This window comes from Gekko japonicus, unplaced genomic scaffold (genome assembly GCF_001447785.1).
Source record: "Gekko japonicus isolate JY-2015 unplaced genomic scaffold, Gekko_japonicus_V1.1 scaffold555, whole genome shotgun sequence".
In the NCBI taxonomy this organism is placed as follows: Eukaryota; Metazoa; Chordata; class Lepidosauria; order Squamata; family Gekkonidae; genus Gekko; species Gekko japonicus.
In genome coordinates, this window is record NW_015161420.1 from 283360 (window position 1) to 300241 (window position 16882).

At 44.2% G+C, this 16882-nt stretch overlaps 1 protein-coding gene across 1 annotated transcript in view; it reads left to right on the plus strand.

The window, feature by feature from the left end:
• The first annotated feature begins 8824 nt into the window (after positions 1–8824).
• Positions 8825–16882, plus strand: part of UBR5 (ubiquitin protein ligase E3 component n-recognin 5) — an 87743-nt gene continuing 79685 nt past the window's right edge. Inside the window, 1 exon segment of the mRNA XM_015428253.1 lies at positions 8825–9153. Coding sequence (XP_015283739.1) covers positions 9092–9153 — 62 coding nt within the window. The 5' untranslated portion in view covers positions 8825–9091.

Below are 16882 nucleotides of genomic sequence, written 5' to 3' on the forward strand. Positions count from 1 at the left end.
ATATGGGTTGGTTATTTTTTCCTGCATAATTTCTTTATTATTATGCCAAATGATTTTATAGAGTTTTCCTTTAGCTAGTTGAGATTGTTCAATTAATAGCCATGTTTTGACAGGACAAGGATGTGCATAGTGCATTATATTTTGCAATTGAGCTGCTAAATAATAATTTTCTAAATAGGGAAGTCCTAGGCCACCCATGTTGGTTGGTTTAATTAAAATTGCAAATTTTATCCTAGGCTTCTTATAGTCCCTGTCCCGCCGCGCGTTCTTCCGCAGCCGTAGCGGCCGCTGCGGCGGGACTGGCGCAACCCGCGCCGAGTTATTTGAATCGACCCAATGAGGAACAGGGTTCGGGGAACACATTTGGGGAGCGGGGAGACCCTGGTCAGAAGCCCCAACAGGTCAGGAAAGGACAGGTTTGAGGGAGAGACAGAGGAATCCTACCGTTCAATATGGGTATTCCCGCAGAGGTTACCGATCAGATAGATACTTCTACACCCACGGTTGCAGGAGTTAAGGTTAAGAGGGTAGAAACACACTATGATCAGAGCACGAGGATGAGAGGAAACACATGGAACAGGGAAGGAGAGGAGGGATTGAGTTGATGGGAAGCACATGGGGGCTTGAGGGGAATGATTGTAATGCACTGCAAAATAAAAGAAGGAAACCCAAAACACCGGGGAGGATGGCAGCAGAGCGTGGAGACTGAGAGAGATGAGAGGCAATTTTGCTGCGAGCGTTAGCTGGAGTGTGGTGTAACACCCGGCGCGTTCGGATCTGAGGTGTTTGTTTCCGGACTTAGAAGACTCCCACCACGCGACCGGGCATACGGCGTCTGGGAGTAACCTGAATCCTGACAGTCCCAATTGAAATTAATAAAATTTTGTTGCCACTGTTTAAAATGATTTGATTGTATTTTTATGGGTAGGTTTTGAAAGAGAAATAAATTTTTTGGAAAAATAAAAGTTTTTAGCATAGAGATTTTTTCTAAAAGTGAGGAATTTAACTTGCGCCACCGTTCAAAAAGGAGTTTCATTTCTGATAGTAAGGGGTTATAGTTATAGTGAAATAATTCGGAGAGATTTAAAGGGAAAATAATCCCAAGGCTAACGATAAGCCTTCAAGGAAAAGATGGAAGTGTGTTTAAGATAAGATGGGAAAGATTGTATAAATGGATTTATGAAACATGGGGAATTTAGATTTAATGTATAAAAGAATGAATGTATATAATTGTGAAGATGACTCATGATATGGGAAGAATGTAAATTTGTAAATAACAACGTATTGTGAAAAGGATAAATAAAAATTTTAAAAAAAGAAAAGGAAATTTTTTGTTAAGTAATATTTTATTATGAGATGATAAATAGATTGGATATATTTCAGATTTCTCATAATTAATTGCAAAACCTGAAATATTACTATAAGCTTTTATGTGTTGCATTAACTGAACCAATGAGTAGTTAGGGTTTGAAATATAAAAAACGGCATCATCCGCAAAGAAGATGACTCATGATATGGGAAGAATGTAAATTTGTAAATAACAACGTATTGTGAAAAAGATAAATAAAATTTAAAAAAAAGAAAAGGAAATTTTTTTGTTAAGTAATATTTTATTATGAGATGATAAATAGATTGGATATATTTCAGATTTCTCATAATTAATTGCAAAACCTGAAATATTACTATAAGCTTTTATGTGTTGCATTAACTGAACCAATGAGTGGTTAGTGTTTGAAATATAAAAAACGGCATCATCCGCAAAGAGGCTTAATTTGTGTTCACTATTCCCTATCTTTATACCAGATATTTTATTATCATTACGAATAGCCATTGCCAATGGTTCAAAAAAATAGCGAAAAGAATTGGAGACAAGGGGACATCCCTGTCTAGTACGTCTTTGGAGAACAAGGTTATCAGATCTAAAACCATTTATTTTAATTTGGCACACAGGACTCATTTTGATGCAGAGTGCAAAACTCATTTCATGTATACTTTTGAAGTGATGAGTCAAAAGTCATCTTGGAGGGAATTTTTGAACCTGTATTCTAAGTTCTGTTTGTCCTAAGAAAAGAACTTGCAGATTAGAGCAAAAGCCCATGTGAAGCAGCTTGGAGGTACAGCTCAGTGTCCAGAAATGACTTTGGAGAATCCTCAGTAAGCTGTCTGGCTATGGGGACTCCCTGAACCTCCCAAAGAAAAGAGGGATGTGTGAGCATTGTAAATCAGATGATGTTGTTGTTGTTGTTCCATCGCACAGTCACGTCTGTCTCTTCGCGACCCCATGGACCACATCACACCAGGCCCTCTGGTCTTCTGTCGTGCTTTGGAGCTTGCTTAATTTCATGTTCATTGCATCGATAACACTGTCTAACCATCTCATCCTTTGCCGTCCCCTTCTTCTTTTCCCCTCAATCTTTCCCAGCATCAGGGTCTTCTCCAGTGAGTCCTCCCTTCTCATTTGGTGGCCAAAGTATTTGAGCTTCAGCTTCAGTATCTGGCCTTCCAGGGAAAAGTTAGGGTTGATTTATTTTAGGATTAGGCAGCGGCTATATTTTCTATTGTTATGTAGTATCCTGCCTTAATTCTATCTGCTTGTATACTGTCCCCACATATATTTAGTTTTTTGAATATATGGTCCCTGCCACACAGCAGGGAAAAGGACGCTTGAACTGCGGCTAATGTGAGCTGCAGCAAAGTTGAGACGGCGCGACGGGATCTCACGGATCCCCCGAGCCGCGGCGCCGTCGCTCCCTGGCACGATCAGATGCCAGGGAGAAAGCGACGGTGGGGAGGGGAGCCTGGCGAACTGTGCATGCTCACACATGCGCAGTTCGGCCAGGAGCCGGGGATGTGCCGGCGCAAGCACGTGCCGGCGATCTCACGGCCAGCGTTGTTGCAGCCCTTTGAAAAGGTGTGCGGAGCAGCGCTGGAAGGGCTGGATCAGGGACGGAGACGGTTGCGGTGGGATCGCGCCCGTTTGCTTCGCCCCCGTTCCGTCTCCCTCCCGGCCCAAAAGGCCTCGTATGGACAGGACCTATGTGTAGTTAACCAAGCTTTTTGGGACTGAACATCTTGGCATAGGACTCACCTAGGAAAAGGTGCTGAAATGGACAGTTCCAGCACAGAGGATAGGAGGAGGGGGAGGGGAATGTCAAGGTGAACCTTCCTCACTTCCACATGTGCACACTTTCACCAAGAGCTCAACAGACTGACCATACATGTGTATGTTCTGACAGGTACTGAACCAGTTCAAAAGAATCTTTTGGTGGTGGCAAACTATCTTAGTTCCTCCTGAACGGAAAGGTTTTTCTAAGTCAGACCTGGCTCCTGGCAGTCTTGGCATATGGAGCTGAGTACCCAAGACGGTGGAAGAAGTCAGTGACTGGAATAAACAGGGGATGAAGCCTGTCAAAGCACCAAGTCTGGGATTATCTTCCTGTAGGTCTGCAAGCAGGGCCTAGTGCCAATCTGACTATTGTACAGAAGGCGGAATCAGTTTTCCCCAATTCACTTTTGTAGAGGCATACCTATGCATCCAGCAGAGAATAAATACCAATAGTTTGTTACTTTTGGTTGTATAGATAGTCTTTTTAAAAAAAATACCTGGTCCCTCAAAGACAACATTGTTCCTTTACTTAACTGCCAAAATATTTCTGCTGCAGTCTAGAAACAGAGAAGCATAGTGCTGGAAGGGACACGGGGTCATCTAGTTCAGCCCCCAGCACAATGCAGGAAATTCATAACTACTCCCCCCCACTCCACTAGTGACCCCTGCTCTATGCCCAGAGGAAGACAAAAACCCTGGGCCAATCTGGTCTGGAGGAAAATTCTTTCCCAATCCCAAAGTGGCAACCAGCATTGTCCTGGGTATATAAGGAAAGGCCACAAGAGTTGAGCACTGGCTCATCCCTTCCAGCCTTCCCTCTCACAATCTGCCTAAATTCATAGTGAGTTTAGTTGGCCTTCACTGTGCCATGGGTTTACTTTAGGTGAATAAGCCTTGGATGCTCACAAATTTGAGCCTTGTTCGTGCAACAGCAAACCCTCATTTGGCATTAAAGGTAAAGGTTCCCTTGCTCGAAAGCCAGTCGAATCCGACTCTAGGGTTGTGGTGCTCATCTCCGTTTCAAAGCCGAAGGGCCAGCGCTGTCCGAAGACATTTCCGTGGTCATGTGGCCGGCATGACTAAACACCAAGGCGCATGGAACGCTGTTACCTTCCCACTGAAGTGGTTCCTATTTATCTACTTGCAATTTCTTGCTTTCGAACTGCTAGGTTGGCAGGAGCATTTGGCATTAGGTCTACTCTAAATCAAGCCCACTTAGTTCCTTGGGCCTATCCTTACTGCTCTGCAACAGGGTCTTAGCAAACAACTTCCCACAGTCTGGGTCTAGCTATCTTACTGGTCCTTGAGGTACCTCTGTATGAAGGATATAATATTTCAAAGCAACTACAAAATGATTCTCTATTCAAGCTGTGAAGATGCAATTCTACCACTACATCAACAGTAGCCCTGTGGAATATAAAAATGTTAAAAGAGCCAGAGTAGTACAGTGGTTAGAGAGTCATACTGGGATCTGAGCCAGATTTGAATCACCACTCTGCCATGGAAGCTTTCTGGGTGGCCTTGGGCCAACCATTCTCTCCGTTTAACTTATACACAGGGTGGTGGTTGTTAGGCACAAATGGTGCAGAACTATGTACACCACTGGGGAGAAAAACAGGGTATAAATATCTGATAGAAGTATTAAAACGAGCCGTTGTTTAATATCTACAGTGCCTAGGAGTGTCTCTCCCTCTCATATGCATGCATATACCAAGTATCACATGGTGATGTTTCAGCAGTATTATTTTTGCCTATGTACAAGTAAACCAAATGAGAACTTGAAGCACAGGTACAGCAGTGCCTTCAATTCATCTCTGCTGCTTGCTAGAAATCTAAACTTTCCACAAATGTGTTGTGTTTAAGATAACCATCTTCAGCAGATTGTTCAGTTTAACAGTTTCATATCACATGACTGGAGTGCTAGACTTATGTAGTAATGCATTTGATGCTGCCTTCTTGAAGCAATATCGAGCATGACGCTTGCATAGGCTCAGACAAAAAATAAAATAGAAAAAGGGTTGAGAAACTATTGCTTTAATGACAGGAGCAGCCTGAGGCTAACAATTTAAATGGTTTTAAATCTAATAGACTGGCGTATTTGGATTTAACTGTAGCTTAAGCCCCTTTAAATACAACAGAATTCTGGCATGCCAATAGTAAACCTTCAAACCAATGTTGTTATTTGTGGTGTTGTTATATGACCGGTCTCAGGTTTCAGTAGTTAATTTTGTCAATAATACGTATGGGACCTACTCCCTAGCTAGGGCTGCTATTTATGTTCTGTTTTGCTAGGCCGGCTTTCCAGTGACTTCGACTGCTCTTGAGCATTCCACAGTATAAAATCTTCCCCTGCATCATACTTCAGACAACCAATCTAGAAAGGGTTGCTATATACCCTGGTGTTGATAGTAGAAACAGCTGTCTGAATAAAGTGTTTGGAAGAGTCAAAAACTTGTCTGTTATTTGTTCAGTCAATAAAAACTCTTACTCTTTAGGAGTTCTGTACATTCAGTTTCCCCTGGCTTTAGCTGGACTAGAAGTGCTTCAGTTTCTCAAAACAGAACGAATAAAAACTCAATTAAATTCTGTCAATCTGACATTAAAAATCTTGGACCTTGTAAAATGTTTGTGTCACTCTTCTTAACAATGAATAGGTGTGTTTTCATCACAGGAAAGAGGGAAATAAGAATCCATTAAAACTGATTTTGGCCGGAACAGACCAGCATAAATACCCTTGTTCCACTTGCTGGCTACTGAAATAAATAATCCTAAATTCACTGGACTAGAAACTCCAGCCAAGACACTAACTTCTTGTTATCACATTGGATTGATCCCGCTCGTGGGGAGGGTGGGGTAAAAATGTAAACAATAACTAAATAAATAGGATTGTCTTTCTGTCACCCTCCAATTTGACAGGAGTCCTGTCCCTGGCCTTTTATGCACCGGTGGTTTCCCTTGCTTTCACAACGACTCTCCCTTGCAATATCTTTTTCGTTCTGCATTAACCCCCCCCCCACTTTCACCTTGCATGTCTGTTGGGTTTTTTTAAGTTCTGCATTGATTTTTTTTATCCCTTCAGCTTTCAGTTTGCTTCCCATTCTCTGTTTCCCTGGCTTTTCTGAAAGAGGTTTTGTGACAATTTCCCCCTTCCAAGCTGACGGTAATTCAAAAACACACCCTCGGATTTCCCCCTGCCCTTTCCCCGCCCCTCAGGCCATTCCCCAACAAAATCGAGGTCATTCTGCCACTCTGCACCTTCTGCCATCCCCCCCCTCCAAATCAGTGCTTACTTTTCCCATCAAGTAAAATTGCTGGGGGTTTTTTACAAGCAGGATGAGTTTAGAGAAATCAGGGTTTTTTTGCTAAACTGGGTTCTCTGCATTAAACAGTTATTCATAGGGAGCCATCCGCATCGCTGTGCCTGCGGTAAGCCGTTTAGCTCTGCGCTACCTTCTCCCACCACGCTGGGGAAAGGGGGAGGTATCTGCCCCCCCCCCACAAGCACTCATCATAAGCTAGGACAAACTCCAATGCCTCTGCTTCTCAGATCACAGAAAAGTGAGGGAGAGAACAGGCATGCTGCTTAGAAAAGAGGTGGGGGTGGGAGAACAAAAGGGGCGAAGCCAGCTGTGTGTGTAGGAAGGGGGCTGTTTGCTGATAATTGGAAGTTACTGACAATTAAGCAGCACCTTCACCTCTCCAATACACACTCGCACAGGAGAGCTGCCCTCTCCCCTAGTGCTCAGCAATATGGAAAACAGGGCTTCTCAGTTCCTTGTTCAGTTGGGGACAAGTCTAGTCAGTTTCAACAATGGGTTTCCCCCCTCTACCTGCATTCCTTTCTGTTGCCTTTAATTCACTAATGCTAAAAGGCATGCACAAACCACGAAGTACGAGGATTTAAATGGAAGGTGCTTGCTGGACACTACTGTGCAGCTGCGATGGGGTGATTGTGTATGTTAAAAAAAACTGGACACTGCCCACCACATGTCACAAGTGACGTTCCACCCTGATTTTGAAAAGTGCAGGGTTTTTTTTTGTAGCTGCAGAATTAATACACCAGATGGTGTAAGACTGGTGCTGTTGGCAGGCACAGAAATCCAAAAAGTTTAAAGGCTTGACTGCTTGGATACTCTGCAGTAAATTGTGAATGCAGAAAGGGCCTTTATCTGCTAGTCACAAGAGGCCAAGAATTAGTCATTAGCACCTCAAAAGACAAGACAGCTAACCAAGAGAGTGGGACCGTGGTGGGAATCTCTTTACATTTACTTGGGACAACTGCAACTCTAGAAACAAATGGAGCCTTGCTCTACAACTAGTTCTCTGACCATTAATCAAGGCCTCTCAGCACTTAATCAGGGCAATTAGCTGATATTTTGCATATCAAATCAACCTGCAAAAAACCCTATTTTTAAATTGCAAATTTTATCCAAAAGCCCTACTGTCTGTTAAATTGCTAAGTAACATACAATAATGCTTTTGGCTAAAATTTGCAGTTTAAGACTCTGATATGTTCGTAGTTCCATACACTCAGATCTGTTTGGAGACGTTAATAAACATCAAATGTTATTGCTGTATTTCTATTTAAATGATTTGCATCTGCAAATGAATTGAGCTGGTAGCAGAGAACGAAAATGATCACACCCATTCATAGTGTACAGTGAAAGCTCACTGAGTTCAAGAGCCAAAGGCAGTTTGTGGGCTTAGCTCATCTTCAGTTTGAGCAACAATAGCAAAAGGATGGAGAGTTCCTCTCGCTCGTCACAACTTCTCACCGAGAACCGGTTTATAAACGAGCAGATGCAAGTGGTAAAGGTTTCCCTGGTCTGTACCATTTTAGGCTACAAGTGGGCGGGCTGCATAGTAGAGTGCTTCCACTCCCATTCCTGCCGACAGCAAAACAGTAGGTCAAAAATAACATTATGCTGAGGGATTCCAGCGTCCAGGTGGGACCTGGGGGTCCCCTGGAATTACAGTACATCTCCAGAGTACAGAGATCAGTTCTCCTGGAGAAAATGGGGGTTTTGGAGGGTGGACGCTATGGAATTGTAACCCACTGAGGTCCCTGTCCTCCTCAGGCTTCATCCCGAGATCTCCAGGAGTTTCCCAAAGTAGATTTGGGAACCGTACCCCCAACCCCATCCCCATCCGGGAGTCTGCGGGACCTAGCAACCGTACTAATCTCCCAATGCTTTTAATTTTTTTTCTTTTGGTAGGGAAGGCTTCAGATACCTTCTCTCAGCAGCCTAAAGTGGTACAGTCGGCGCAGGAAGTGCTTTGTCCTCTTGAGTCTCTAATAGATTAAACAGTCCATGACACCGCCTCTTCCTGGGAGACAGGGTCATCCATAATTCCTGCCGTCACTTCACAGAGACAGAGAAGCACTTCCTTCCCTTGGGAGTAGGTGGCGCTGCCGAGCAGGAGCGCCACCGCTCAATCTTCCCCGTCCTAGAAATAAGCGGCGCGCGCACAACGCGACTTCTCCAGTTCCCCTCCCCTCCCCCCCCCCCCCCCCCCCGGTCTCCGCTTAAAATTTCACGTCTGACGCAAACGCGCCGAGTCTCGTCTCCCTCGACCAATCCGCACCGGCCTTACATCGATGCCGCCGTCTTCCTGTTGAGTTATTACACGCCATTCGCTGTTGGAACAGAGACGTCCCGCCTTCCCTCCCCGGCGCGCCGCAAGGAAGGAGGGAGGGAAGAGAGGGGGGCCACTAGAAGTTAAGATGGCGGCGCGTGTGAGAGTGGGGCGCTGACCGAGCCCGTTCCCGTTGTCGCGAGCTGCCCCCCCTTTCCCCGGCCCTGCGGCCCGCGCTGCCCCGCCTTAGCGCCTCCCCCGCACGGAGCGGAGGCTCCCGAAGTGTGAGCGAGACTCTGTGAAGGAGAACACCCAAGTTCCCCCTTGTCCGTCCTTCTCCCCCCCCCTCCATTTCCTCCTTGTGCGCCCGGCCTCTGCCCGCCTCCCTCTGGGGAGGGGGAGCGAAACATGACATCGATCCACTTCGTGGTGCACCCGCTCCCGGGCACCGAGGACCAGCTCAATGACCGGTGAGAGGGAGGGGAGGCGAGCCCGGGTGGAGGGAGGTGGGAGGGGGGGGGAAGGGCCGAGGAGGAGCCCCGCATGGGGGGGGAGGCCCCCCGGCGCCCCCCCCCCGATGGTGATGGGTTTTTCCTTTCTTTCTTTTTTCGCTGCTCTTTTCCCCAACCTCTCGGGAGGTGAGCGTAAATAAGGATCGGCGCGTGGGTGTAGCCTTCCCTTTGGGTAGAGATGCCTTCGGAGTGGGAGGCGGATGCTGGAGAAGGATGCAGTTCTGGGCTTTGGAGCAGATCCCATTCCGGCCAGTCTTTTCTGAGTAATCGGGGCATCGGATTGGGTTGAAGATTATGTGAACGTTCCTCCCCCTCCCAAGTAGTGGGATGGATCGGGTCCTCTCACCGGCAGAACTTCAGTGGGCTGGTTTTCCGGCTCTGGTTCCAGTGCGGCGATGTGGAGTATCGCAAGCGAAAACGTCATGTTCTGGTTTTAAAACGGGAAATCGAGGATATCTTGGCCACGACGGGAATCTCATTCTTCCCTCCTTTTGGCTTTCTGGAATGTAACCGGGGGGGAGGGGGCTTACAAAAACTGCACAGATGAAAAAGGGCTTGTGTAATCTTATAGGAGCCCTAACAACTGTGGGTGGAGACAGCAGAGAGCAGCAAGAATGTATGTCGCATCAAACCTGATTTTAAAGAAGACAACTCCAGTACATGTTGGTCATGGAAGAGATGAGACGAATTAATGTTAATTGTGTCCAGTGCTTATGGAAGTCGTGTTTATGTAGATCACAGAGGAGTTATTGTGGAAATAGTTTTGATTGAATTGGTGTGGAGTAGGTGGCTTTGTAACTACTGAGTGAATTAGACTAGGACAGGGGTGGCCAAACTGCAGTTTGGGAGCCGCATGCAGCTCTGTCACACACTATCTAATATAATGTTAATAAAAAGCAAATTTGCATAGTTTTCAATTAAAATGTGTGTAATATTTGTTCATGTCTTGTGGCTCTCAAACATTTGACACTTATTCTGCGTGGCTGTTAACGTTAAGCAAGTTTGGTCACCCTTGGATTAGGAGGATAATGGAAGTGTTAAATTTCTAGCAATAGAATATATTTCTGTTAACTATCAATTTCATTGTATAGTCCCCAAAGTAGTTTTGTGTCCATTTCTATCTTGGTCAAATAAGTATTTACATTTTTCTACCTGGAATCTCTGGGTTGCTGTTATACTTGAAAATGTTCCAGGTCACTGTGCTGTTTCAGCAATGTAGATATGAAAGAACATGACTGAAAGGATACTGTTGCCGTGAAAACCTAAGCAGTGGGCTTAGAAAGATGTAACTGTGTTTAAGATTGCACTGTTGGAAATGGAGAAGCAAAGTGTCTAGTGGAAAATGGGGGTTGGTTTGGGAATTGCTCCTCACGCATACTATTAAGTGTCTGACATTGGATGAGAAAAGGGGCTGCAATTTAAAATTTGCCAGCAGGGTGTGGTTTCTTCCTTCTGAATGACCTGGTGACACATTTTACACTGCAGCATCCTCTGTGCTTCTCAGAAAGTACCTCAAATGTTTGCAGCTTCAGTTCTACCTGTGAATATAGCATGTTGTTTATAATATGAAGCAAATCTGCACAGTTTTTTTAGCTGCAGCCTAAATATGGCCTAAACATCTTCACACAGAGGTAAATCTTACTGAGCTTAGTGGGGTTTTCTTTCTCGTATATACCATCATAACTGCAGCTGAGGAGTTGGAGTGTTCTCTGAATATGGCTTTGTGTTGTTCTTATGTGAACATGTGCTAAATGTTTTCTAGATGTACACCACTTTTCTGGTAATATTTTGAGTCTTATCCTGTAATTTCCTTTTATCATTACAACTTCATAAACAATACACTTGATATCTTATGTTGGATAAAGACTGGAGGGTGTATATGAAGCTGTAATGGTAAAAACAAATACTAATATTCTTCTGAAGTGCTGATTAACGTCTTCTTTACAAGTGGCATTTTAATGAGCAGAAAACCTTTCTGTAATGTCAGGAGCCCTTGCTGCAACTTCTCAAAAACTAATGATAAATTTATACATTTTAAGTGTGTTAGAAATATGCAAATTGTTTCTGAACTGAAAGTTGAAAGAAGTCAGTAAGATGGATTTACTTACATATATGGATTTACTTATGTATATGGATAGTGCTGGTGCAGTATGATTTATTGCTACTACAGATTATGTACAAATGCTGACAAAGATGGAATGTGTCTGTTTCTGTTTTTACATTTGATTTCTGGTACTGTCAAATTTGGTCTCGCGAATTAATGATCAAAATTTGACTATAGCCAGAGCAGCTTATTTATGTGCCTGTACATTGCTGTATAAAAACAAAACAAAAAGAATTATATCTTAATTTCATGAAGCCAGAGACAGACGAGTAATGTTAACTTGATCTTTTGGGTTTATTTGATCTGTGAAGCCTAAAGATGTTTTTGAGTAAAAAATTTTGCCCATAAGAATTGTGACATGTACCATCATGGGTGACTTGAGAAAGAAAAACTGGGCTATATTTAACCGTCTGAAAAAAACACCTTGTCTGTACTTAAGCACTTCAGAGCTTCTCCCAGTAGGAATTTGGCACCTGGCTTTTCTCCACTGCCAAAGTAAGAAAGGCTTCAGTGTTTCTTGCAGCTGGAAGACAGTGGAATAGGATGTACTAGAACTGGCTGATACCCCTACTTCTTTCTGCCTCTATGTGTTGGGTCAGGATGATTTTTAAATGTGGTGTTTTGATATATAACATCTTGAAGAGCCAAACAGTTTGGGTCCTCAGTCCGAAATGTTGGTAGCCATGCCTGACTTCAGTGTTTTTATAGCTTTCCTTTAACACTGATGTAATATCATACTCTGTGACCTTGCCTGGTGGAGCAGTTGGTGTGTCATATTTTATGGGCCTACTTGCTGGATGAGCAAGTGTTAGAATCAGGCTGTTATGCTGCTAGTCTGTGGCTGGGGGGGGGGAAGTAGGTGCTTTTGGTGTAAGAAGGGTGAAATTGGAACATACAGGAAATGTACATAAAGAAACTTGGTAAACGTGGAACTGCTGTTTCATTTATAATATTCAGTTTTGCCCCTAAAACCAAAAGACTAGGTGCAATCACTGAAGAGAGCATCCCCTCTCAAGTAGCTCCCCTTTCCCCTAACATCGTAGTATTTTCTGCAGTAGTTTCATGCTATGTGTGTACCAGTATGTGTGTACCAGCAATAGAGTTGCAAGGGCCAAGAATTGGAGCTGGTATAGCCTAGTGCCTAGGAGAATGAACTGGGATCAGGGAATTTTGCAAGTTGAAATCTCATCCCTGCCACAGACTTACTAGTTGTCCTTAGGAAAGTCACTATTACAACCTCGAGCCCCCACTTTTCTAACTTCAGGATGGTGAACTTTGGTATCTTTTTTAGAAGGGTTATAAGTATTACGGAAAATGCCTGTGAAATACTTTGAATACTGAATGATGTGTGGTAATCCTGCCCCCCCCCTATTTTCAGAAAAAGTAAAATGCTTTCAAAGTAATTTTTGAAATACAATCACTACCACCAGTTGCACTGCTGCAGAACACCTACATCAAAGAATCAATGGTGGTAATATTAATGATGGTAGTATTGACTCTGCATTGCTGAACACACAGCGCTCTTAGGACAATATGGAAGTATTTTCAGAAGGTGCAGAATACAGAACATCTTCAAGTATTAGGTCCTAAGTTAGGAGTCTGCTGGGCATATTGTTCTTGCAGCACGGTGGTGTGGTGCAAAGTGCCATCAAGTCACAGGTGACTTGAAGAGAGCAAGAGATGTTCAGAGGTGGCGTGCCATTAGGAATGGGCATGGTCCAGACCATGGACTGGGGGGTTCGTGGTCCATTTGCTAGTCCGTGTGTTTGTGGTTTTCAATGGACCACCCACGGACCCCAAATTTGTGGTCTGTGGGGGCTTTCTGTGGGCCAGGCAACGCGGCAACGAGGCATTAATTGTTCAGGCAACCAGGGGAGATGTTCTTCTCCAGCTCTTCTGCAGACCTGGAAATGACTTTGATGCCTTTGGTTTATGGGAGGGGGCGTTCGACAGACTTCTTCCCCTTTGGCACATTGCACCATCGGATCTTTTCCCCCTCCCCCAATGCCAATCTGCATGCAACTTGGAGGGCAGGTAGAAGGTCATCCCAAGCAGGTCCACAGTGATTTTGATGCCTCTAGCTTGGGGGGGGGGGGGCATTTGACAGACTCCTTCCCCTTTTGTACATTGGTCCCTAGGATCTTCCATCTCCAATACCAATCTGCACACAACTTGGAGGGCAGGTAGAGAGCCGTTGTGGGGAGGTCAGCTGCAACTTTGATGCCTCTATCTTGGAGGGAGAGCATTCAACACACACTTGTACCTGTGGCTGTGATTTCCACAAAGCACTTTCCTGGGGTCACCTGCTTTGGGGGACCATAACTTGCCCCCCCTATATCCAATCCTCACCAAACTTGGAAGGCAGGTGGAGGAGACTCGCTGTGAGTTTGGTATCTTGTTTGGGAGTTGTTCCAGCACATCCCAAAGTCATGGACTGCATGAACCACGGACTGGTCCATTAAAAAAAGTGTAAAAATTCATGGTCCATGAATCCCATGGACCGACACGAACCTCTATTTTTCTGGTCCATGCCCATCCCTGCTTGCCATTGCCTGCTTCCACGTCACTATCCTGGTATTCCTTGGAGGTCGCCTATCCATTTACTAGCCAGGGCCAACCCTGCTTAGCTTCTGACGAGATTGGGCTAGCCTGGGCCATCCAGGTCAGGGCTAGCCTGGTGATAGGGTTTTTTTTCCCTTTCTTAACCAAACAACCCGACACATTGCAGATTCCTCTGTAATCTGCACCCATTGAAATACTGGTGAATGTTGTACGGTCAAGGGGCAAGTTAACATGAAAAAATTGAGGTTCTGCTTTTTATGCTGACCTTCCAATTTCTGAAATCTGTGAAACTGAAGTGAGCTCAGAATCGCACCTATGGATATGTGACACTGATTTAAGAAATAAACTTGTTATGTTTATATTTTCAAGGATATTATTTACTGAGGTAGAAGCTGAGGAATCCAGATAGTTCAAAGTTTGTCAAGAGGAATTGGAGGAACGCTCAGTAGCCAATTTGTAAGGCATTGGGCAGACAAAAATCACCATTGAAGAGGCCCTATAGTTCTTGTTGGGACTTTTCATCCTCCTGCTTATTCTAATACCAAGATAAGTTACCTAAATTATGCTAGGCCTATAAAACAGGTAGTCATGTTTACCCATTCAGGACTTCAGGGATTTGGCATGACTTTAATGGATCTTCCACCCTGTGGGGAGGAGAAAACAGCAAGTTTTAGAGAGTCTTGCTAAATTCTTTGTCAGACCTCTGAGTCAGAGACTATAACAAGAGGTGACTCTTTAGGGTTATACAGTCTTCCTCCTAGCAGTTTCACATCTCTCCCATATTGGCTCAGCAAGACCAAAAGGAAGTGCACAGAAAATACGTGGACATCTCTAGGGCACCAAAGTGATAACAGCAGGTGCCATAATGGGGAAGAATTCTCCTTTGTGTATTCTGTTTCCTTTTAGTTCCCCAGAATGATCGACACTAGAGAGATATCCTAGATCCCAAGTTTGTAAATGAGGTAATGAGGTTCAGTTATCCTCTGGAAGAGTTTTTTTTACTTCCATTGATTCTGCCCATCCCACCTTTTTTAAGGTTTCCCTGAAGGGGACACTGTTTCAGATGTTTTTAATTTGGGCTAGCCTTGTGCTTACAAAGCTAATGTGGTTGTAGGTTAGTTTGGAAACCAGGGTATTTGGAGCCTCCCTTTTTATGGGTGATTTACTGATCCGGTCCCTATTGAAGAGCAAAGCACATCAGAAGGATAAAATGGAGGAGAGGAAAATGATGTAAGCTTTTTTTTAGCTTCTCATTGGGAAGAATGGCGAGGTATAGATTAGGTAAATAAATGTAGAGAGGTCCCTCCAGTGTTTGACTCCATCTAAACATCAAGAGGCTTGTCATTCCATCTCAACCTGCTGATGGGTTTCCTGGCACCCTCTTCCTTCTCCCCCAAAGCAAAGAGCCAATCCTGGCTTTTGTCCACCTTTTTGGAGTAGGAGTGCTTCAGAAGAGCCCAAGAGGTGCTTTTGTGTCAGTAGGGGAGCATCCGTTTAGAAACAGCTGCTGGAATCAGGATAATGCTAGGCACAAGATTTTGTGATTTGGCCTTAGTTCTCACGGCAGCTGTTTTGTGGTGGCACCCACTATGTTAAAAAAAAAAGAGTTCACATAGGATTGACAACGGTTGGGAGGGACCCTTGGTAAATCTAGAGGGAGACTTTTTCAAATTGGGGATACCTGTCATATCACAACAAACATGAGCCTGTTAGGAGGAGAAGCCCACAACATGATGGTTTACATACCATGTTTGTGGAAAGATGCTTAGTCCACATACATTTATTTGTTTTATTTGTTTCTTCCTAATGTGAGTCCATCGTGGCTTACTTTGTTCTTCTTCATTCTGTTGTCACAACAACCATGCAAGGTAGGTTAGGCTGAGAGTGTGACTGGCCCCAGGTCATCCTGCAAGCTTCCCTGAGAGTCAGTGTGGTAGAGAAACGTAGAGCGGAAAAAAAGAGAGAGTTGAATTATTATCTGGGAAACCTGGGCTCGAGTCCCCAGACTCCCCACTTGTGCAGTGGAACTAACTGGGCGACCTTGAGCCACTCTCACAGCTTAACCTGCCTCACAGGGTTGTGGTGAGGATAAAATGGAGGAGAGGAGAATGATATAAGGTGCTTTGGGTCCCCACTGGGGAGAAAGGTGGGGTTCAAAATAAATAAGACCTGCGACTCCCAGGTTTAGTCTGACACTCTGACCATTACACCACACTGGCTCCGTAGCATCAGTTTTATGGAACGGAAGACTGTTTCACCAGTGCTAATGTATTTTGCAGTGTAGGTAAAGAATTTCAGTGGCTATCATCACAGCCAAGGCACATATGAATCACCAAGTCCAGGGCACTCTTTACAAGAGATAGAAGGCCAATGAAAAAAGCAACACAGTGGGGATTTGGGAATGGAAAATACAGAACAACAAAATAAAACTGAAGTAGTAATTTATGGCTAGCACTTTTCCTCTAAGGGGTGAGAAAGGCAGTCCATTCGTGCATTCAGGCTTTGACAGCTGGCTCCTGAAGATGGACCTCAAGTTGAGGGACTCGACAAGGGCTCCCTCCCATTCCATATTTCTAGCTGACTCTGGGAAGGTGCAGTGGCAAAGTGGGGGTCTAATTCAAAATTCCTGCCAGCAGGAGCTTAGTTAATGAACTGTTTCACAGCATTAGGTGTGGAGGCGAAGTTCTGTATGTCTTGTAAGACTTTTCATGCTATTAATATGTGAAAGAAAGCCACTGTGAATTTGTGGGCTAATATTTAGACAATTGTAAGGCTACTTCAGATCATTCTTGGCAGTTTTATTGCCTAACCATTTGCATGCAGTGCCTTATTTGCAAAAACTAGACTTTTTCCAAGATTGACTTTCATTTGCTGAAATTTTAGAGATAGATATCTTAACTCATTGGCTATTAACTGCGTCATTTCTATTTTTCTTTTGTTTTATGTAAGGCAAGTGGGCTGAAGAGTAGGAGTCTGTTTAGTAAGGACTCTTACTGTATCAAAAATATGCTTCTCTATATA